Source organism: Falco peregrinus, chromosome W (genome assembly GCF_023634155.1).
Source record: "Falco peregrinus isolate bFalPer1 chromosome W, bFalPer1.pri, whole genome shotgun sequence".
NCBI classification, from domain to species: domain Eukaryota; kingdom Metazoa; phylum Chordata; class Aves; order Falconiformes; family Falconidae; genus Falco; species Falco peregrinus.
In genome coordinates, this window is record NC_073743.1 from 6,356,185 (window position 1) to 6,379,179 (window position 22,995).

The 22,995-nt window shown below is 44.1% G+C and overlaps 1 protein-coding gene across 2 annotated transcripts in view; it reads right to left on the bottom strand.

The window, feature by feature from the left end:
• LOC129783110 (polycomb group RING finger protein 3-like) overlaps positions 1 to 22,995 on the bottom strand; it is an 83,522-nt gene that overhangs the window by 36,971 nt on the left and 23,556 nt on the right. The window contains exons 3-4 of one of the 2 annotated variants that reach the window (XM_055792820.1): positions 3,964 to 4,091; positions 2,355 to 2,472 (exon numbers count right to left, since the gene is read on the bottom strand). In XM_055792820.1, the coding sequence (XP_055648795.1) occupies positions 2,355 to 2,463 (109 nt within the window). In that variant the 5' untranslated portion in view covers positions 2,464 to 2,472; positions 3,964 to 4,091. The remainder of the gene's footprint in view (positions 1 to 2,354; positions 2,473 to 3,963; positions 4,092 to 22,995) is intronic. The other variant, XM_055792819.1, reaches the window with a different exon arrangement.

The window sequence follows — 22,995 nt, forward strand, 5'->3', positions numbered from 1 at the left end:
AGAAGGACTTGAGGATATACCAGTGGATGAAAAATTAGACATGAGCCGGCAACGTGTGCTTGCAGCCCAGAAAGCCAACCGTATCCTGAGCTTCATCAAAAGAAGTGTGGCTAGCAGTTCGAGGGAGGTGATTCTCCCCCTCTACTCTGCTCTTGTGAGACCACACCTGGAGTACTGTGTTCAGCTCTGTGGCCCCCAACATAAGAAAGACATGGACCTGTCGGAGCAAGTCCAGAGGAGGCCCACAAAGATGATCAGAGGGCTGGAACACCTCTCCTATGTAAGACAGGCTGAGAGAGTTGGGGTTGTTGAGCCTGGAGAAAAGACCATTTTTCCTGACCCATCTCAATTCAGAGAAGTGATGCATTGTAGCTATGGTAAGAAAATTATATCTAGTTGGAATCTTCCTAACAAAACATGTTTAAATTTGGAACACAGTCTTATTCCCAAAGTTACTAGAACAGGATTTTAAATATGTCCGTAGCATATTTACTTATACTGTTCAGTTTTCACAAAGGATTTTGTGGACACCGCATGCCATTAAGATACCTAGCCAATCTGCTGTTTATCATGGATGCATGTAGAAGAAAAATGTGTTATGATAATAAACCTTTGGGAAAAGAGTAATTTCTTTTTCCTCAAGTCAGATGCTTTGAATCATTTTATTCAAATGCAATTTAACTTTTCACTTTCACAAAATACCTGACAATTAGACTTCAATAAGAAAATTAAATGAGAGAAATTCTTTAGTATACAGATAAAAACTGTTAAAATGGATACTACAGAGCAGCATTCTTTTGGAACTGTTTCTAAGTCTATACACAACCATATATTTGATTCAAAGAAAAACAATTCCCTCATTTTAACCAGTACTACTGTTTTTTCACTAATAATAATACATTACAGTATTAAGTGTTTTCTAAATGTACTCCAGCTCAAACTTCAGAAATTAAAAAAGCTCAAGTTACATAAATTATAGTTTTTGTTATTATTATTTTAAAAGGTTAAACATCTTTTCCTTAAAAAGTGATTCCTTTAATTTAGGCAGCCTTACAACAGCCCTTATGTATAAGGCAAGAGAACTGTATCTATAGTGCCATCTACCTCTCAGACATGATGGCATGTTTGAATAAACACGAGTTAAAGCCAAAAAAAGTCATACATTTGCTTTGCTTATATTTTTTATTTACGTATTTAAGATTAAATTACTGTTGCTGGTAGAGGTTACTATTGGACTGGTCCTAGTAATTTTGCCCACTAAGCCCAGATCTTGCATTACAGTCTGCTCCAGTGGTATATACTAGCAGATCCAGTTGAAAGGGTGAGGCTGTAACCTTTTTGAACCAAGTAAACAAAAGAACCAAACCCATCTTCTAAAACCACTAACTTCTCACTTGCCATCAGTGATCCTCTAGGTTTGAATAAGGAGATACAAATCCCTCCTAAACTAAACTCAGCACAGATAAGGTCAGTTTGTCACAGACAAACTAAAAAGGTACAAATGAAGAAACAAAGTAAGAAAACTCACTTTCCTTATAACTGTTCTTTAAAAAGCTGCTCCCCACCCTTCTACCCATAATATGAGGCTATGTCTCCCCTCAGAATTAATACCATAAATCTAAGGATGAAATCAAAAGCAACAAATCTTTCTGAAAACATAAATTTATAATAAGGGACATTCCATAAGATACCCCATATGTTTGCTCTAAAAATGCATTCCTGAGAAATGTCATGGCCTATGTGAAGTGAGCACACTTGCTTGCAGTGCATATTTCAGAGCTGCAAATAAATCAATACACTTTAGAAGAATGAAAAGGTGACCCTCTAGTAAGACTAATTTTAATAGTTAACGGCAGTATTACAGAATTTGGGACAAAACAAAGCAAAAGCCTAGATTAGGGTTCTAAATGCTTTACTCAGAACACCAGGAAACTTGAGATTTGGAGCACATGGAGAAGGGGCTCAAGAATGAGCTAAAAAAGGAATGGAAAGAAAAGAAAATACATTAAAGCTGATGAACAGCACCTAGAAATCAGATATAGTAGAAAAAATTATCTCTGGCAAATCTGAAACATCATATCATCTCTGTAAATAATGCCATATTTCTTCTAATATTCAGCAGAAAAAATACATTCCTAAACATATGCATTACCATTTACTATATATGGTTTCAAGTTTGTTCTCCATATTTGTCTCACAAAATATATTTTTGTTGAAAAATTAAGTGCATAGCTAAGTTTACTTTATTCTGGCTGATAGAGTAAAACTTTAAACTTCAACTAAAACTGTTAAAACATCTAGCACATCAAGTAAAAAAACAATTAGCTTACTCACAGCATTATATTCCTACTTACAAGTATGTAAGCATTCTGTTACAGTGGTGGCATCAATCAGGTATCCATTGCATAAATGACAGGTTATATGGACATTAATGTCCCAAAGCTTAATCTTTCTAGTCATCATCTTTGGTATCTGTAAAAAAAACCCAAAAACACCCACACATTACATAGCAACTCAGATGTACTGATGAGGTAAAAGTAGTTTTGGAATAAATGAGTAACTATAATTCACCTTAAAGATATGCTTATGTAGATAGCTTCAGGCTCTTGTATACTTATGCATATATTTTGAGTACTAAACTTTTAAAAGATTATAAAAATGAATGGTGAAATAATTGAAATCTGCACTAACTGCCAAACTCCCATCCAGCTGCTTGCTGACTCCCCTTCCTCAGCAGAACAGGGAGAGAAAGTAGGAAGAACAGGAATGAGAAAGCTTGTAGTTCAAGGTAAAAACAGGTCACAGGCAAAAGAGACTCAACTTGGGGAAAATTAACTTAATTTCTTGCCAAATAAAATAAAAATATAATTGCTAAATCAGGTAGTGGGAAACAAAAAGACAAACATTAAACCAACACCTTTCCTCCCCCCATTTCCCATGCCCAACTTCACTCCAGACTCCTCCACAGCACACCACCCCCACCCCCCACCCCACCCCCCCAGAGCTGCACAGGGGGGTAGGGGTGGGAAGCTACAGTCAGTGCATAATGGTTTCCCTCTACTACTTCTTCCTTCTCACACTTTTCTTCTGCCCTATTGTGGGTTCTGTATGGGCAGCAGTTTCTTTAGGAAAATCCATCTATTCTGGCATGGATCCTCCACAGGCTGCAAGGAATATCTGCTTCAGCACTATGGAGCACCTCCTCCTCCTCTCTCTGACCTTGGTGCTGATTGTTTTTTCTCACTCTTTTTGTTCCCTCCTCCTCTCAGTACAGTGTTTTCTACCCTTTCTTAAATATGTTTCCACAGAGGTGCCATAAACATTGCTGATAGGCTCAGATTTGGATTGTGGTGGGTCCACTGCCAAGCCAGCTATGTCCAGCACAGGGCAGTCCCTGACCTCTTCCCACAGAGGCCACAACCCTGAAGCCTGCCCCCCCTCTTGCCACGTACATCCAATATACCAAGGGACCCAGATTTAAGACTGTCCTGGTTTAACCCCAGCCGGTGACTAAGCATCATGTGGCCGATCACTCACTCCCCCCACAGTGGGATGGGGGAAGAGGATCAGAAGAGTAAAAGTGATAAAACTCAAGGGTTGAGATACAGACAGTTTAATAGGAAAAGCAAAAGCCACACATGCAAGCAAAGCAAAGAATTCATTCGCTACTTCCCATCAGCAGGCAGGTGTTCAGCCATCCCCAGGAAAGCAGGGCTCCGTCACATGTAACAGTTACTTGGGAAGACAAACACCATAATGCCAAATGTCCCTCTCCTTCCTTCTGTTATAAATTGAGTCAATTTTTAGTTTTATATGATTTAATAAAAGGCAAGTTAACAGCACTGGGTGCACGGGGAGTCAGGGCTCCTCTAACACGCACACCTGTTACATGGGGCTGCTGGTTTTTATGTTCCTAAGCTAATACATATTCATCACTACTTCTAAGAAAGGCAAGGTTATTACAATTAGTTTCTTGGGCTGAAGGCTCTCAGTCTTCCTCCCAGGCTTTGTCCTCCAGTCCTCCCTCAGTTTCCTTTTCTTCCTTATTTGGTAATCTCTTGGCTGGATGTCAGAGACTTGTGTAGCATCCCCTGCAATAGTTAGCAGTCATTTTGAAACTCCTTTGTTCTCCTGTCCCCTAGATCCAGGTCCCAATATTTACCTATTAACCCCTCTATTGACACAAATTGCTGGACCATTTCTTACACTTCTTCCCCTAGTTTATATACCAAGCATTATGTCATATGGTATGGAATATCCCTTTGGCTAGTTTGGGTCACCTGTCCTGGCTGTGTCCCCTCACAATTTCCCATGCACCTCCAGCCTTCTCACTGGCAGGCCCCAAGAAACTGACAAGTCCTTGACTTAGTATAAACATTACCCAGCGACAACCAAAAACATCAGTGTCCTATCAACACTGATCTCACACCAAATCCAAAACACAGCACTGCACCAGCTACTAAAAAGAAAATTAACTCTATCCCAGCTGAAACCAGGACAAAGACCAAATCCTATTTTAGTCATCTAAGTAATTTCAGTCAAGCTAATAATTAAGACAGAATGAGGAGAGATTAACTTCCTGTAATTGGCAAAGTGCAAAATCAAAAAGAATAGGTTTCATTTGACAAATTTGGGTTAACCACTCTAAGTGTCAGCCTCACATCTGCTTATGGTTAGAGCACGATTTTGAATCCGTATCTGAAAAAGGGAGCTGAAAAGTAAAATAAGCTAGTTTTCTTAAACATTAAAAATCAAATTAAAGAAAACATGACAAACTAAACTTCTTGTCCCATCAGTAGAGCTACACCCTGTTGTACTAAGAAATGTGAAATACAAAGCTTCTTCTCACTCTTCCCAAATTTAAGGATGCTACAATCACCATTAAAAGGAAGGCATTCAGAATTTAAAAATTAAATTGCCTTTTTTTGTTTTGCAATATTGCCCATCACTGGTAAATAGAAACAGACTACGAAACGTATGCTTTAAATAACAAATATACTGCTATGTCTTAAATATATATTATTTTTCTGCCTATGGAATCTCAAAAAGAAGAGTAACAAAAGTTTAAAAAAATTTTAAAAGTCACTTCAAACTGTGCTGGGAAACCATGTAACCTTTAACTCTCAAACATCTAATTAATTATACACCCAAGGATTAAGATTCAAGCTTCTGAAACTTTCCCTCTCCCTAATTGCAATTGTATACTTTATGTCCTGTTTATCCTCAGAATATATGCAACATTTCTCATTCCTATTTCTTTAAAATACAAGACAGGATAAAACACCCAGGAAGCAGATACATTCTGATCCTCCCCAAAACTGATATGTGGGCAGTTTTAAATATGATAAAGAAACTGTCTGTTTATACATATATTGAAATAAAAATTGCACTGGTAGCATAAGATGACAACATTAGATTTAAATAAAACAGGAGATTAAACTGGTTTACAGTGTTACATTTGGTTCCCACACTGCAGATTACCAGATTACACTCTGTTACTAGGTAACCTTGCTCTCCAGTAAACTGACTGAGTTCACACTGGAGTTCCAGCCTGTCCAGTACAGCAGCACAGAAACAGCAGCCATGCCCTGGCCATCTACCAGCCCAGGTGCATCACCATTGCTCTTACCAAAATATTCCCGGGCAGAGCACAGCAAGATGATAAGCAGTACAGCAAGCAGCAAAAGCAAGAAGCAGCCACTAACGTGTACTAGACTAATATAGTGAGGCAAGAAAGCACCATGGTAAGCACAGAAACCTGCCCTTTAATAGCTAAACAGCAATAACAGCTACAAATTTGATCTAGCACACTCCAATCAAATCTGTTATCTCAAACCCTTCACGCTCCACATTGGGCACCAAAAAGGATGGGCAAGAGGTTGGGAGGGGACATAGTCAAGACAGATGACCCAACTGAACATATTCCATTTCATATGACATCATGCTCAGCAATAAGTGCTTGGGGAAAGGAGAAGGTATTTGGGACATTCGTGGTTATGGCATTTGTCTCCTCAAGCAACATTATATGTGCTGAGGCCCTGTTTCCCAGGAAGTGGTTAAGCATCTGCCTGCTGATGGGAAGTAGTGAATTAATTCCTCTTTTTGCTTTGCTTGCACACACAGCTTTGGCTTTTCTTATTAAACTATTATCTTGATCCCTCTATTTTCTCCCCATTCTGTAGAAGAGGGGAGCAAGCAAGAGGTTGAGTGGGTGTTGACCAGGGTAAACCCACCACAATAATACATTTATGAAAGTTAAACTGATTATTCAAGATACAAAGCTACAGTACTTAGGAAGAAATTCCCCCTGTGAGTAGATGCTTAACACAGGGTTTCTTGCACATTCCTGTATGGCATCTGTTAACATCTATCACCTCAGACGGCATACTGGGTTAGTTGAACCACAGGTCTGTTCTGGTGAGAAAGTACCAGCACTCTATGACCTACCAACCAACAAATGTTCGTCATTTACATCATAAAAAATAAAACAGATTTTATAAAAGCATCACAAATTTATTTTTCCTGTAACCATATACACACTCAGAAGTACTATGTTGTAGGGGAAAAGCTTGTGAATTTGCTTCTAATCTTTTAATTAGACGCAAACAGAGCAAATACAAGAATTGCAAAGCTATTAGTGTTGGAACTATTTTGACACATCATCATAAAGGCATTCCAAAAATAACCCCCAAAACTCTAGTGTTAAGCAATCTTAATTTCAATTACACTATTAATATACTCCCAGAATTGTGCTGATGTTTGCTGAAAGTTATTTCCATTACCAATAGTGAATTCAACATTTATTGAAGTCTAAGTTTTTACATTTGTCTAAATAGTTTATGAATTCTATGTGAAATATTATTAGTTTTGTGATTATCAGTCAACTAAAAATAGTTAATCCTTCTTGAACTGATGGGTTCCTATAAAAGCATCAAGATTTATGTTCAGACATTTCCAATAGTCTTTAAAATGTTTCAGCATCTGTCTTTAGCATTTAGCTAACAGTCTCAAAGGCCTAAATTAACCCAGCATTCACATCTATCACAAAGAGTGGAATAAAAGTAGACTTCAAGCACCTCAGAGATCTGCTTGCAAGAGTCCCATGGAATATCGCCCTAGAGATAAGAGGGGTCCAGGAGAGTTGGTTTGTATTCAAGGATCACATTCTCCAAATTCAAGAAAGGTCCATTCCAACAAGTAGGAAAGCAAGGAAAGGTAGCAGGAGGCCTGCATGGATGAGCAAGGAGCTCCTGATTGAACTCACACATAAAAAGGAAGTGTACAAAAGGTAGAAGCAGGGGCAGGGTACTAATCCTGAATGTAGGGTGCAAGCAGACTTTGTTACAGTAACCCAGGATAGTTCACCTTCCCCATCTGAGTATGTAGAATCCCAACCACATCTTATCTCATTACCACAATAACTTTTGATAGTTTGCTTCCCCCTCATTTGCATATACCCTTTCACAGTCACCAATGTGAAGACCAGCTGTGGATCTCAGAATGCAGACAACAGCACCTGCATTACATCAACAAGTTTGCTAATGAGCAAAACAGGACATTGCATATGTATCATATGTTAATCAGCACAAGTTTTATTATCCACCCCTGTGGTGCTTTCTCTTGAGCTTCACTCCAGAGCAGTGTTCCACTGTGTTGGGTCCCTATTTGATTAGTGTTGATGTCCTGAGGCTTCCACCGTGGTAACACTATGCTTTCATTAAAGCCAAAGTTTTTACTTGCTGTGTGTTGTGCTGCAGGAGCGGGCTGGAAACTAGGACCATGCGTGGCAATCAGTTAGCTGAGGGGAATGTGCTCGAGCTTGTCTAGACAACAATTAACATGATGGGGCATGTTTACAGAGCACAGGGGAGTGGGAGACGATGGCGCCAAGGATGGCGCCAAGGAAAGGTAACACCTTGCTGTTAATTGCTGGTAGTTAACCACCAATCAGGGATTGCCTAGTATGCAAGGCTTAGCTTCAAGAACCAATCTGTTTAAAACGCGCAGCTTCTGAAAGTGTATAGAAACTTGCGCTTCTGTACAATAAATCGACATTTGCTTGCATCAAGCTGCGTCCCGTCTCTTCATTCGCCGCAAATTGGTGACCCCGACGTGATGCGTTTAAGGATCTGACGTGAAGGGCTCTCAAATCGCCTATCTGAGCGACATGCAGCGAATCCCACAGAACTTTGAATGATCTGCTGAAAGGAAGCAGGAGCCGGCCTGAAATCCCTCCGGAGTTGAGAGGTGAGCTGTGGGAAATCCGTAACGGGGAATCAGGCTTCGTCCCCAGAAAGAGACGTATATTGTAAGAAACTATGGACTAGGGTATTGTTTATTAAGATTTATGTTAAGCCCAATGTAAAGATTAGGCAACAAAAGATAAGATAACCGCCAGGTGTCCAGGATGCCGCTTGTGCATATGAATGAAGGGTCAACACCTCCACTACTTCATGAACACGAAAGTAAAAAAAAAGGTATAAAAAGGGGACTGTTTGAACTGCTCAGGACGGCAGTTGGCGGAGCGCAGACTCCCCTGTCGTCCAGCGCTGGTTTTGCTCATATTCTACTTGCTATAATTAATAAAAATTTTAATTGGATTATGATCTATTGTGGTCTCAATTTATAACAATTCTGGTGCCGTGACTCGGATAAGGAACGGTGGTGGGCTTTGGTCCTCCGGGGAGGCGCCCCGCGACATTTCGCGGCCCCGCGACCAACAGCTTACTCCAACCTTACCGACGAACCTAAATTCTAGAATAATGAGCAAAGGAGAAACCGGTAAAATCCCATAAAAATTCTGTGCACGGGAGTCCGGACGAAGACGCAGGACGCGTAAGTATATTGCGAATTTGTTCGCGGGTTTGCCGTTCGGGCGGGATTGGGTTTCCTGGAATATAACGAGTGAGTGTATGTTTGTGGATATTCCAGAAGATGGGGGCGAAGGGCAGCAAGCCTTCGACTCCCATGGGAAGGGTACCCACTGTACCTAAGAATACCCCTCTGGCATATATCTTAGACAATTGGAGATATTTCCCTGGAACTCTAGGGAAAGATAAGCAGAAGATGATAGAATATTGTACTAAGATATGGGGAGGGAAGAAAATTTCTAAAAATGTCTTTTGGCCAGTCTATGGGTCAGAAGAAGATTGGGTAAGACAGCAATTAAACCTGTGGGTTAATAATAAAAAACCCCTTAACCCGGAGGAGAGTCGATATGCGGAAGTGTGGCTAGAAAGACCGGGAGCTAGACTTTACCCACTGAATGAAATAAAAACTAAACAAAAGAAAAAGCAGGAAGAGTTGGACGAAACCCTTCTAACCCCCCCCTCCTTACATTCCTCCTCCTGCTCCCGCAGAGGTCCCCAGAGCGCCCACTCCCCCACCAGAGTCGGAACAAGGGTCTCCCCCTCTTCCTAGACGCATAACTAGAAGTCAGAAAGGGGCAGCTCAGATGTACCCCCTAAGGGAAATACCCATGGGGGGACCTCAACCTGTGATCGGATATATTTCCGTACCCCTAAACTCGGCTGACCTACGAGATTTTAAAAGAATTGAGATGGGAAACTTAATTGAGGACCCACTCGGAGTGGCAGAAAGATTAAATCAATTTTTTTGGACCAAACCTTTATACTTGGGATGAGATGTAATCTATCCTTGGTCAATTATTTACTACCGAGGAAAGAGATATGATGACGAGCAGGTATGAGACTGTGGGATGCTCAGCATGCCTAGGAACCCCAAGCAGATATTAAATGGCCACTCCAAAGACCTAATTGGGATAATCAGGATCCAGTGCATAGAACTCATATGCAGGACCTGAGAACTATAGTAATTCAGGGGATTAGGGAAGCAGTACCCCGTGGCCAGAATATCAATAAAGCATTTAATGAAATGCAAAAGAAAGATGAAAGCCCTACTGAGTGGCTGGAACGACTGAGGGGAAAGCCCTTCAGCTGTACTCTGGGGTAAATCCAGACGACCCTTTAGGGTAAGCGCTCCTAAGAACTCAGTTTGTGGCAAATAGGAGAGTCAGGGGCTCTATATCTTAGGGGACCGGAGTCATCATGAGCCCTTGATAAAATTAAAAATAGGTCCCCATAAACAAGAGTTCACCTTTTTAGTAGACACTGGGGCTGAAAAATCAACTATTAAGCAAATACCTGAGGGATGTAAAGTTTCCCCTGAAAAAGTACAAGTAATTGGGGCAAAAGGAGAACCCTTTAAAGTAAGCAAAATCAAAAATGTGGTATTCGAAACTGAAAATAAATTTGGAATGGGTGAACTCTTGCTCGTCCCTGAAGCAGAATTTAATCTGTTAGGACGAGATTTAATTGTTGAATTGCAATTAGAAATTAAAATAAAAAATCAAGAGCTAACAGTGATATGGAGAAATAGTGTGAAATGGCGACAATGGACATCGATTGTGATTGTATATGTCTGCTCAAGGAATGTGGGTATGGTGACTGGTCATGGGTGCGATGTCTGGTCACATAGGCACACAGCTCTGAGGAGACAACTACAGTTTTGAGGAGACGCCTGCCCTTCTTCCTCTAACAAAGGGGCTATTTAAAAGAGAATGAGAAAAGGATGAGAGATATTCCAATGCTATCTAGAGGGAGGGAGTGCTAAGTCTCCTTGCTGGAGAAGATCGGATGGTCACAAGGACATGAATCACCTACAAACCTGCAAGACCACCACATTCCATACAAAGGACTGATAAGCTAATTAACATACAAAAAAAAGAGGAAGCTAAAAACTTCCTTTAGGTTGTTTTAAGAATTGGGGAGTTCCTGGAATGTAACAACTGAAATAGCGCTCTGTGTCTTGTTTGTTCTATGTGTTGTCTTGTTATATGTTCAAAACTCGGAGTTATGAAATGTATGTTGAAAAATATTAACATTCTGGTAATTCGTGGCAAATAGCGGAAAACTTAACACTCTGCTTAAGACCAGGAAAAATTGGTTTTTGTTTATTGTTTGGTTTTTGACAATTGTTCATTGAAATGCATACTTTGTGAACTGTTAGTGTTCCTAAGAGTTTGTACATAAGTGCACGGTACCGTATAACATACTGCTTGTGTGACTGCGGGCTGCCCGGAGAGTGTGAATGGTGTGATTGAGATGCGCATTTTGATTTTCCGTGTATAGCTTAATTATTTTGACTGAGTGTGAGTGCAAGAGTGCTTGAGACAGGCGTTTGAGTGCAAAACGAGTAAGAAGCTCTATCCGCGTTTCTGACCTTGGGTGGCTAAGGCGGCCGGAAAAAAAAAAAAAAAAAACAAAAAACAAAAAACCCAAAGTAATTAAAATTGCAAAATGGGAAATGGAAGGAGTAAGCCCTGTGAAAAATCGCCCTTGGGTTGTATATTAAAACATTGGAGGGATATCGTAGGACAGGGTGGTACCGAAAATAGAAGGAAATTGGTTAAATATTGTAATCAGTGGTGGCCTTTGTATAAATTGGAGAGTGATGCGAAATGGCCTCAGGAGGGAGGAACGTTAGATTATAACACTCTCCTGCAATTAATGTTGTTTCTGAGGAGAGAGGGAAAATGGGATGAAGTATCATATGCAGACATGTTCTTTGTCCTCCGGGACAAACCTGAGTGGCAAAAGGACTGTGGATTAGTACCCCCTCGGGATCCTATGGTACTAGCACTAGAAAGAGTGTGGGATTAACATCACCTGATCTTTGATTGTGGCTCTAGAAAAGGATAGGAAAAAACTGAGACCTAAACTAGAAAGGTATTCTTGTTGAAATTTTTGTGTTAAAAAGTTCAGGTTGCGGTTCCTTCTGTGGAGCAACCAGAATGAAACACGTTGTAAGATATAAAAACTTGTACTGATGTATGTAAAACCTGAGGCGTGTGTGTGTGTGTGTAAGTGTTGGGGTGAGTTTGTACAAACCCCCGTACCCCCTCGAAGGTGCGACTGAATCATGCTGGGATGCATGGCAGGATGTTTTCTGTTTGCCTGCGAAGGCCTGATATGTAATAACACAGACTTAAAGCAACAAGTAGCAGATTTGCATTCAGGGTAAGAAAGAGTTAAAACAGAAGTGCTGCTGCAGAGGCAGGCTTGTGTAACCTGCAGAGCAGGAAGAGCATCTCCTGCCCCGAACCCTTCTGCTGGTGAGGAGGAGGGGTTGCTCTTGCTGACAATTGAGCAGAAGGACCTGACAATGTCACCCCCAATTGCTGCAGCATTTGCAGTACAACAGGACCGGTAACGGCCCCTCTAGGGCAGGGAATGGGTATGAGGTGGAATTTCAGTGAATACAAAACCAACTTACTTGTTAAACTTCAGTAAAAAATAAATAAATAAATAAATTTGTTACAGTTGTGGGAGCTGCTGGCCACCAGGAAAACATCCTGAAACCTTTAAAGTACAAAGTAAAAAAAACAAAAAAAAACAAAAAAAAACAAAAAAACAAATAAGAATGCCAAATTCACTAAAATCTTTCTTGGCATAAGATTTATTAGAACATCTAGACGTTTAAAGAAGGGGAATTGAAATTAAAAGTTAAATACGATCAAGTAATTGAAATATTGAGCTTATCTTTAATTCAACAGAAAAGAGGAAAAGAGGACCTCCCTGAAGTAAAAGAAATTTTTAACCAGGTGTATCTGAAAATAAATTCCAGGAAAGGTGAAAAATGCTTTACCTGTTACAGCAAAAATGATAAGGGGGAGGCTTGCCCAGTTCAGATAAAAACAATATCCCTTGGTCAGCAAGGCTGTGGGGATATTGGCAGAAAAAGTGAAGTGAAATAAAATACACTCTGTAGTAGTTCTACTAATGTAAATCTGTGTGTTTTGCCATGACAGTGACTTGTTATGGGATGTGCAGATGAAACTCTGCATTGACAATGAAGTACAAGGAATAAGGTTGGTCAGGTGCCTCCTACCATAGTCGAGGGCAAGACTGGGTTGGCCTCGGTGTTTGCCACCAAGAAGAATCTTGAGCTCCGCTGCTGGCTGCAACCCAGTAGGCGTTGAGCGGTGGGAACATATGCCATGCCAGACCTTGATGTGAGGAATGGCCCCCTCTGTTATAAGAGGGTCATCCAGGAAGGAAGAACATAAGGTGGCCCATAGAGGCACTGATTTGGAAATTGGAAACTGCCTGGCCGACCATGAGGCCAGACGAGTAACAGAGGAGGTAGGAAAGGAGGAATTATCCTTAATACCAGACGATAAAATCCAAACTGTAAGTACAGATCAAGAGCCAAACTATTCTAAAGAAAACTTAAAGGTAATTCAGGACATGAATTATAAAATAAAATTAAGTAAATGGACTTATTTAAGGGATGGTTGTATAGTGGTACCATCCAATTTAATATGGACGACAGCCCTATTATTAATAAGACGCATTGGGGAGCTGATACTTTATATAAAAGTCTAAATCAGAAATTGAAAGGGCGAAACTTGTATACTGTAATGAAACAGGTGACTCAGCAATGTGAAATGTGTTTACACAATAATCCCAATACAGCAAATAAAATAAAACTAGGGAACATTAGCAGAGGGAATGTTCTAGGGCAACATTGGCAGATCGATTTCTCGGAACTTCCTTGAAAAGGGGGGTATCGATATTTGTTGGTACTAGCAGATACCTTTTCAGGTTGGCCAGAAGCCTTCCCGTGCAGAACTGCTAAAGCCCGGGAAGTGACCAAAATACTACTCCAAGAGATAATACCTAGGTTTGGAGTCCCAGCAGTAATGTCCTTGGATAGAGGACCACATTTTGTGTCCAGAATAGTACAACAGATCAGCCACCATCTAGGAATAGATTGGCAATTACATACCCCATACCGACCACAATCGAGTGCCCAGGTGGAAAAGATGAATCATCTAATCAAACAACAGATTGTCAAGTTAGGCCAAGAAACAAATCTAACTTGGCCCCAGTCTTTGCCATTAGCTCTTACACGAATTCGAACTAGACCAGAGCAAAAGAGGGGCTTAGCCCATTTGAAATTTTATATGGACGACCCTATGGGGTACAAAAGGGGATGACTTCACAGATTGGTGAAGAAACAATGACTTCCTATATGGTGGCACTAAACAAACAATTAATAAGAATTGAGAAGCATGTGATGGGAACACGCAGTAGGGGTCTGGATGGACCTGTTCACGATATACAACCAGGAGACTATGTATACGTTAAGTGTTTTGCAGATAAAACCCTGGAACCACAGTGGACCGGACCTTTTCAAGTCCTACTCACCACCTACACTGCAATCAAGGTTGAGGGACAGAATTCTTGGATTCACCATACCCGGATTAAGAAAGCCCCTGCAACTTCGTGGAAAGTAACCCCAGATAAAAAAGAACTGAAACTCAAATTTACTCGGACAAATGGGAACAATGTGGGTGGCAATTAAAGCTGCAAAGTGGGAAGCCTATGTAAACAGGCAGAAAGCCCGAAGCAGCCGTTCTCCTGAAGAATTCCCTTGCTGCCGAGAAGATGGTACACCCCGTGGCTCGAAGCAACCGAGTCGACGGGCAAGGCAGAGGAGGAACAAACTGTGGAGAAAAGAACCAGAACAATGGGACACTAAAGCAACAATGGCCGAACTTCCCCAGGACTGGAGTAGTCCAGGACACCATGTCTGAACTCCGGAAAAGGTTAGATCAACGTAAGAAAGATCGTGAGGCGGGCAGGTCATGGTATGAAAACTGGTTTAATATCTCACCTTGGCTAACCACTTTGTTGTCTGCTTTAGCAGGACCACTTATTATGTTGATTCTGGGACTTATATTTGGGCCTTGTGTATTACGCTACACTTTATTAGAGAACGGTTTGACATAGCTAAATTGCTTATTTTAACTACGAGGTCTAGGGCAAAATATAAGAGTGTATCTATTAATGAGGATGAAGATTGTTGTGAATGCGTTATGCCACGTGAGAACTATGCCTATTGTAATTGTGAGGTATTACCTTGTGAGTGTTATGATAAATGTTGGGATTGTGGAAAAAGGTTTGTTTGCAGTGCCGAGAATGAAAGCAGCATCTAATAAACAATAATAGGATAAAAAGAAAAAAAAAAAAAAAAAAGGGGGGGATTGTAAGAAACTATGGACTAGGGTATTGTTTATTAAGATTTATGTTAAGCCCAATGTAAAGATTAGGCAACAAAAGATAAGATAACCGCCAGGTGTCCAGGATGCGGCTTGTGAAAGATAAGATAACCGCCAGGTGTCCAGGATGCCGCTTGTGCATATGAATGAAGGGTCAACACCTCCACTACTTCATGAACAGGAAAGTAAAAAAAAGGTATAAAAAGGGACTGATTGAACTGCTCAGGACGGCAGTTGGCGGAGCGCAGACTCCCCTGTTGTCCAGCGCTGTTTTTGCTCATATTCTACTTGCTATAATCAATAAAAATTTTAATTGGATTATGATCTATTGTGGTCTCAATTTATAACATGTTTGCAAGGGCCCTGCAGAACATGGCAAACCTGGTACTAGCTGTTCAAAAACAAAAAGGGGAAATTGTAAAATTGTACGGAACAGAGACAGTGGGTTATTTTGACACTGATAATATTTCTCAGTTGGTTTTTTATTTGTTCTATTAGTTATACCTGGTTTTTACTCGTTCGGTTTCAAAGGTTCTTTTTGTGCAACAGGAAGGAGGAGATGCAGGAGCGGTCTGGAAACTAGGACCATGCGTGGCAATCAGCTGAGGGGAATGTGCTCGAGCTTGTCTAGACAACAATTAACATGATGGGGCATGTTTACAGAGCACAGGGGAGTGGGGGGACAGATGGCGCCAAGGATGGCGCCAAGGAAAGGTAACACCTTGCAGTTAATTGCTGGTAGTTAACCACCAATCAGGGATTGCCTAGTATGCAAGGCTTAGCTTCAAGAACCAATCTGTTTAAAACGCGTAGCTTCTGAAAGTGTATATAAACTCGTGCTTCTGTACAATAAATTGACATTTGCTTGCATCAAGCTGCATCCCGTCTCTTCATTCGCCACATTGTGCCTCATCCCTGAGGGATCCACATCTGCTTTTCACTCATAACAGAAATGCTATCTGTTCTTGCAGGATGGAGTTACAAAAGCCAAGGCCAACTTGAAGATTAATCTGGCAAGGGGTGTGAAGGACAACTAGAAAGGATTCTACAAGTACATAAACAGCAAAAAGAAGACTAGGGAAAAAGTGTGCCATTTGTTGAATAGAACAGGGTAACTGGTGACAAGGGACATGGAAAAGGTCAAGGTACTCAATACATTCTTTGCCTTTTACTGACAAGACTGGCCTTCAGGAATCCCAGGCCCCTGAGACCAGAGAGAAAACATGGAGTAAGGAAGATTTACCCTCAGTGGAGGAGGATCAGTTCAGGGAGCATTTAAATAGACTGGACATATATAACTCCATAGGGCTTGATGGGTTGCACCCACAATGGCTGAGGGAGCTGACTGATGTCATGGTGAGGCCACTCTCATTAGTCTTTGAATGGTCATGGTGATTGGGAGAGGTTCCTGAACACTGGAAGAAAGTAAATGTCACTCCTATCTTCAAAAAGGGCAAGAATGAAGATCTAAAGAACTACAAGCCTGTCAGCCTCACCTCAGTTCCTGTGAAGGTGATGGAGAAAATCCAGCTGCAAATTGTTTCCAGACACATGAAGGCCAAGAAGGTGATCAGGAGTAGTCAGCATGGATTTGCAAAATGCTTAACCAACTTGATAGCCTTCTACAATGAGGTGACTAGCTTGGTGGATGAGGGGAGAGCAGTGAGTGTTGTTTACCTCGACTTTAGTAAGGCTTCTGACACTGTCTCATATAAAATCATTATAGACAACTGACAAAGTACAAATTAGATAAGTGGACAGTGAGGTGGTGTTGTGATTTAACTCCAGCTGGCAACTAAATACCATGGCAGCCACTCCATTCCCCAACATACACACACCCCTCCCTCCCATGGGATGGGGAGCAGAATAGGGGAAAAAGGGAAACCTCATGGGCTGAGATAAGAACAATTAAATAATTGAAATAAAGTAAAATATTAAAATAATTATAATAAAAACAATTGTATTGAAAAGGAGAGAGAAAGAGAGGAATAAAACCCAAGGGAAAAAAAAACAAGTGATGCACAGTACAATTGCTCACCACCCACTGACTGATGCCCAACCAGTCCCCCAGCAGTGATCAGTGGCCCCTGGCCAACTCCCCCCAGTTTATATACTGAGCATGACATTCTATGATATGGAATACCTCTTTAGCTAGTTTGGGTCACCTGTCCTGGCTTTGATCCCTCCTGGCTTCTTGTGCACCTGCTCACTGGCAGAGCATGAGAAACTGAAAAGTCCTTGACATAGGGTAAGCACTACTTAGCAACAACTAAAACATCAGTGTGTTATCAACATTATTCTCATACTAAATCCAAAATACAGCATCGTACCAGCTACGGAGAAGAAAAAATAACTCTATCCTAGCTGAAACTAGGACAGGTGGACTGAAAACTGGCTGAATGGCCAGGGTTGTGAGCAGTGGCACAAAGTTCATTCAGTTAGAGGCAAGTCAGAAGTGGTGTATGCCAGGGGTCAATACTGGAGTAAATAGTTTAACATATTCATTAATGACCTAGATGCTGGGACACCCTCAGTTAAGTTCACAGACAATACAAAACTGGGAGAAGTGGCTGATATGCCAGAGGGTCATGCTGCCATCCAGAGGGACCTCAACAATCTGGAAAATTGGGCAGAGAGGAATCTCATTAAGTTCAAAAAAGGGAAATGTCAAGTCCTGCCCCTGGGGAAGAATAACCCCAGGCACAGGTACATGCTGGGGGCCAACTGGCTAGAAAGTAGCTCTGCAGAGAAGGACCCTGGGGTTCTGGTGGACAATAAGTTAACCATAAGGCAACAATGTGCTCTTGTAAGAAGGAAGGCCTGTAGAGGAATGAAGGCAGTAGGTTAATTAGCATTGATAACATGCAGCTGTGGCAAATTTGTCTCCCCCTTGAGGCAGCCTCAAAAAGTACCTTTCCAACACTTTGCCATATCCGAATACTGAAAACCTTTTTCACCATAACTAGCAAATCATACTTCTTACACCACACTAGCAGAATTCTTATTGCTGTTTTGTCATATTTTACACCTCTTTTCCAATATATTCATAAGCATTGAAAATACAGAATTTGTCTCCCTGACCACATTTAATTGTTCTAGTAAGTCTAAGACTAATCTCCATGTTGTTAGTGATGTTGCAATTTTATCACCCCTCGAGGTGAGCTCAAAGAGAAATTTTCCAGCATTTTGCCATGTCTGAAAACCAAAGACATTTTTTGTCTTAACTAGCACATTATTTACTTCACACCATCCTAGCAAAGTTTTTATTGTGTTCTTGTTATACTTTATATTTCTTTTTCAAATATATCTATAAGCATTGTTAAAGGGGAATTTTCTTCTTCTGTACCCATATCAATTAGTCCTCATCTACATCAAGTACCAAAAGTTCCAATTTGAGTTAAGATAGACAACAAATATTGCAATACACCCATATCATTTAGTTGAAATAGACAAGCTCTCACAGTGTCTATTATGTGTTACAGGTTCTCCCACTTGTCTCAGGTATGTTGGGCACCAGTTATAGTCAAAGTCCAACTCAGTCAGCCTCACACAGAGCACCAAATGTTACAGCACAATCAAATTAGTAGACTGCAAAAAAGATCTACCATCAGTCATATTCTACTGTCTGCGCTGTATTACCTTCCCCCACACCCCCAACACTCCCTCCTCCTCCACCACCACCACCACCACAACACTACTCCCTCCTCCCTCCTCCACCACACTACTCCTTCCTCCTCCACCACCACCCCCACCCTACTCCCTCTTCCTCCTCCTTCTCCACCACCACACTACTCCCCTCCTCCTTCTCCTCCACCACCATCACCACTACCCTCCTACTCCCTCCTCCTCCTCCTCCTCCACCACCACACTAATCCCTCCTCCTCCACCCCCACCCCCACATTACTCCCTCCACCACCACCACCACCACCACCCTACTCCCTCCTCCACCACACTACTCCCTCCTCCTACACCACCCCCACGACAATACTCCCTCCTCCTCCACCCCCCCCACACTCCCTCATCCTCCACCCCCCCACTCCCTCCTCCTCCACCAAGCCCCCCCACTCCCTCCTCCACCACCACCACCACCACTACCACACTACTCCCTCCTCCTCCTCCTCCTCCACCACCACACTACTCCCTCCTCCTCCTCCTCCTCCACCACCACACTACTCCCTCCTCCTCCTCCACCACCACACTACTCCCTCCTCCTCCTCCACCACCACCACACTACTCCCTCCTCCTCCTCCACCACCACACTACTCCCCCCTCTTCCTCCACCACCACCACCACCGCACTACTCCCTACTCCCTCCTCCTCCACCACCAACACCACCACACTACTCCCTCCTCCTTCTCCTCCACCACCATCACGACCAACTCCCTCCTCATCCTCCTCCACCACCACCACACTAATCCCTCCTCCTCCACCACCACCACCACACTACTCCCTCCTCCACCACCACCACCCTACTCCCTACTCCACCACACCACTCGCTCCTCCTCCACCACCCCCTACTCCCTCCTCCTCCACCACCACCACCCCCCCTACTCACTCCTCCTCCTCCACCACCACCACACTACTCCCTCCTCCCTCCTCCCTCCTCCACCACACTACTCCCTCCTGCTCCACCACCAACACCACCCTACTCCCTCCTCCACCGCACTACTCCCTCCTCCTCCACCACTCCCACCACACTACCCCCCTCCTCCTCCCCCCCCACCACACTCCTTCATCCTCCACCACCCCCCCTACTCCCTCCTCCTCCACCACCACCACCACTACCACCCTCCTACTCCCTCCTCCTCCTCCACCACGACCACCACCACCACACTACTCCCTCCTCCTCATCCTCCACCACCACCACCACCACCCTCCTACTCCCTCCTCCTCCTCCACCACCACCACCACCACCACCCTCCTACTCCCTCCTCCTCCTCCACCACCACCACCACACTACTCCCTTCTCCTCCTCCCTCCTCCATCACACTACTCCCTCCTGCTCCACCACCACCACCACCCTACTCCCTCCTCCACCACACTACTCCCTCCTCCTCCTCACCACCACCACCACCACCACCACACTACTCCCTCCTCCTCCACCTCCACCACCACCACCACACTGCTCCCTCCTCCTCCTCCTCCACCACCACACTATTCCCTCCTCCTCCTCCTCCTCCACCACCACACCACTCCCTCCTCATCCTCCACCACCACCACCACCACACTATTCCCTCCTCCTCCTCCACCACCACCACCACCACCACACTACTCCCTCCTCCTCCTCCACCACCACCACCACGCCCCTCCTCCTCCCTCCTCCTCCTCCTCCTCCTCCTCCTCTACCACAACACTAATCCCTCCTCCTCCTCCAAAACCACCACCGCACTGCTCCCTTCTCCCTCCTCACTTCTCCACCACACTACTCCCTCCTCCTCCACCACCCCCACGACAATACTCCCTCCTCCACCCCCCCCACACCCTCCTCCTCCTCCACCCCCCCCACTCCCTCCTCCTCCACCACCACCCCCCACTCCCTCCTCCACCACCACCACCACCACTACCACACTACTCCCTCCTCATCCTCCTCCTCCACCACCACACTACTCCCTCCTCCTCCTCCTCCACCACCACACTACTCCCTCCTCCTCCTCCACCACCACACTACTCCCTCCTCCTCCTCCTCCTCCACCACCACCACCACACTACTCCCTGTTCCTTCTCCTCCACCACCATCACCACCAACTCACTCCTCCTCCTCCTCCTCCACCCCCACACTACTCCCTCCTCCACCACACCACTCGCTCCTCCTCCACCACCCCCCACCACACTCCCTCCTCCTCCACCACCACCACCTCCCCCACTCCCTCCTCCACCACCTCACCCCCTACTCCCTCCTCCTCCACCACCACCACCACCCTCTACTCACTCCTCCTCCACCACCACCACACTACTCCCTCCTCCCTCCTCCCTCCTCCACCACACTGCTCCCTCCTGCTCCACCACCAACCCCACCCTACTCCCTCCTCCACCACACTACTCCCTCCTCCTCCACCACTCCCACCACACTACTCCCTCCTCCTCCCCCCCCCACCACACTCCCTCATCCTCCACCACCCCCCCTACTCCCTCCTCCTCCACCACCACCACCACTACCACCCTCCTACTCCCTCCTCCTCCTCCACCACGACCACCACCACCACACTACTCCCTCCTCCTCCTCCTCCTCCACCACCACCACCCTCCTACTCCCTCCTCCTCCTCCACCACCACCACCACACTACTCCCTCCTCCTCCTCCCTCCTCCATCACACTACTCCCTCCTGCTCCACCACCACCCCCACCCTACTCCCTCCTCCACCACACTACTCCCTCCTCCTCACCACCACCATCACCACCACCACACTACTCCCTCCTCCTCCTCCTCCACCGCCACACTACTCCCTCCTCCTCCTCCTCCTCTACCACCACACTACTCCCTCCTCCTTCTCCTCCACCATCACCACCAATTCACTCCTCCTCCTCCTCCTCCTCCTCTACCACCACACTAATCCCTCCTCCTCCTCCAAAACGACCACCACACTACTCCCTCCTCACTCCTCCACCACACTACTCCCTCCTCCTCCTCCACCCCCAGGACAATACTCCCTCCTCCTCCACCCTCCCCCACCCCCCCCCACTCCCTCCTCCTCCACCACCCCCACCCACTCCCTCCTCCACCACCACCACCACCACTACCACACTACTCCCTCCTCCTCCTCCTCCACCACCACCACACTACTCCCTCCTCCTCCTCCACCACCACATTACTCCATCCTCCTCCTCCTCCTCCACCACCACACTACTCCGTCCTCTTCCTCCACCACCACCACCACCGCACTACTCCCTACTCCCTCCTCCTCCACCACCACCACACTACTCCCTCCTGCTCCACCACCAACACCACCCTACTCCCTCCTCCACCACACTACTCCCTCCTCCTCCTCCTCCACCACCACCACACTGTTATCAATTTGTTAAAAAGTTAAGATTGATTGACTTTATTTGTTTGATTATTTGATTTTATAGAGTTATTTTATAGAATAGAAATATAGGAGGATAAAAATATATTTTGAAGAAACTTATGATTATTTAGTAAAAGCTGTCAGGAGACCCTCTGTACATCTTGTACTAAGGCCAGAAGAATGGGCTGGAATCATTGTTGAAACTTAAGTAATATTTTAGGGTTTGAAAGGTTTCTTTGTATCTGACCAGTCTTCTGCATGTAGAAAGTGTATTGAGATGTCAGAATAAGAGATTAATGGAAATTGGGAAGAGTCGACTGGAACAGCTTGTAGTTGCCTGCCAAGAAACCGTGAACTTTAGTAAAAGGTAATTCCGGCAGGGGGAGATCGCGACCACCGACTCATATACCACCTACCCAAGTCGTACCCCAGACCCATTTCTGTACCTTTCTAAGCTCTATTGCGCAGAATCGGATATGGGAGGAGGGTATGTTAATGATTTATGGGAAATATTATGATTATGTATGAATAGTTAATGAATATGTATGAATAAGTTCTATATATGGTGTCTGATTTTGAAGCTTGGTGTGCGTTGATCGTGAGAGGACTCACTCACGCACCCGGCCATCAATAAAGAATTGTCTGCTTATCTACATCACATTGGTGTCGATAAGTTCTTCATTCCGAGATTTCGGTAACAGTTTTTGCGACCCAGATGGGACCTCGCTGAAGGAGGCCGGAGGAGTCGGGGACCTGATCGGTTCCAGCCGGCACCGAGGATTTCTCGGGGATACCCATCGATCCCCGATCTGTAAGGCTCTTCGCGACGTTCCCTGGATATTTGGTAAGACACTTCTTTTTTTAATTGTAGTAAGTGGGTGGGAGTCCCACTAAAGTAAGTAAATG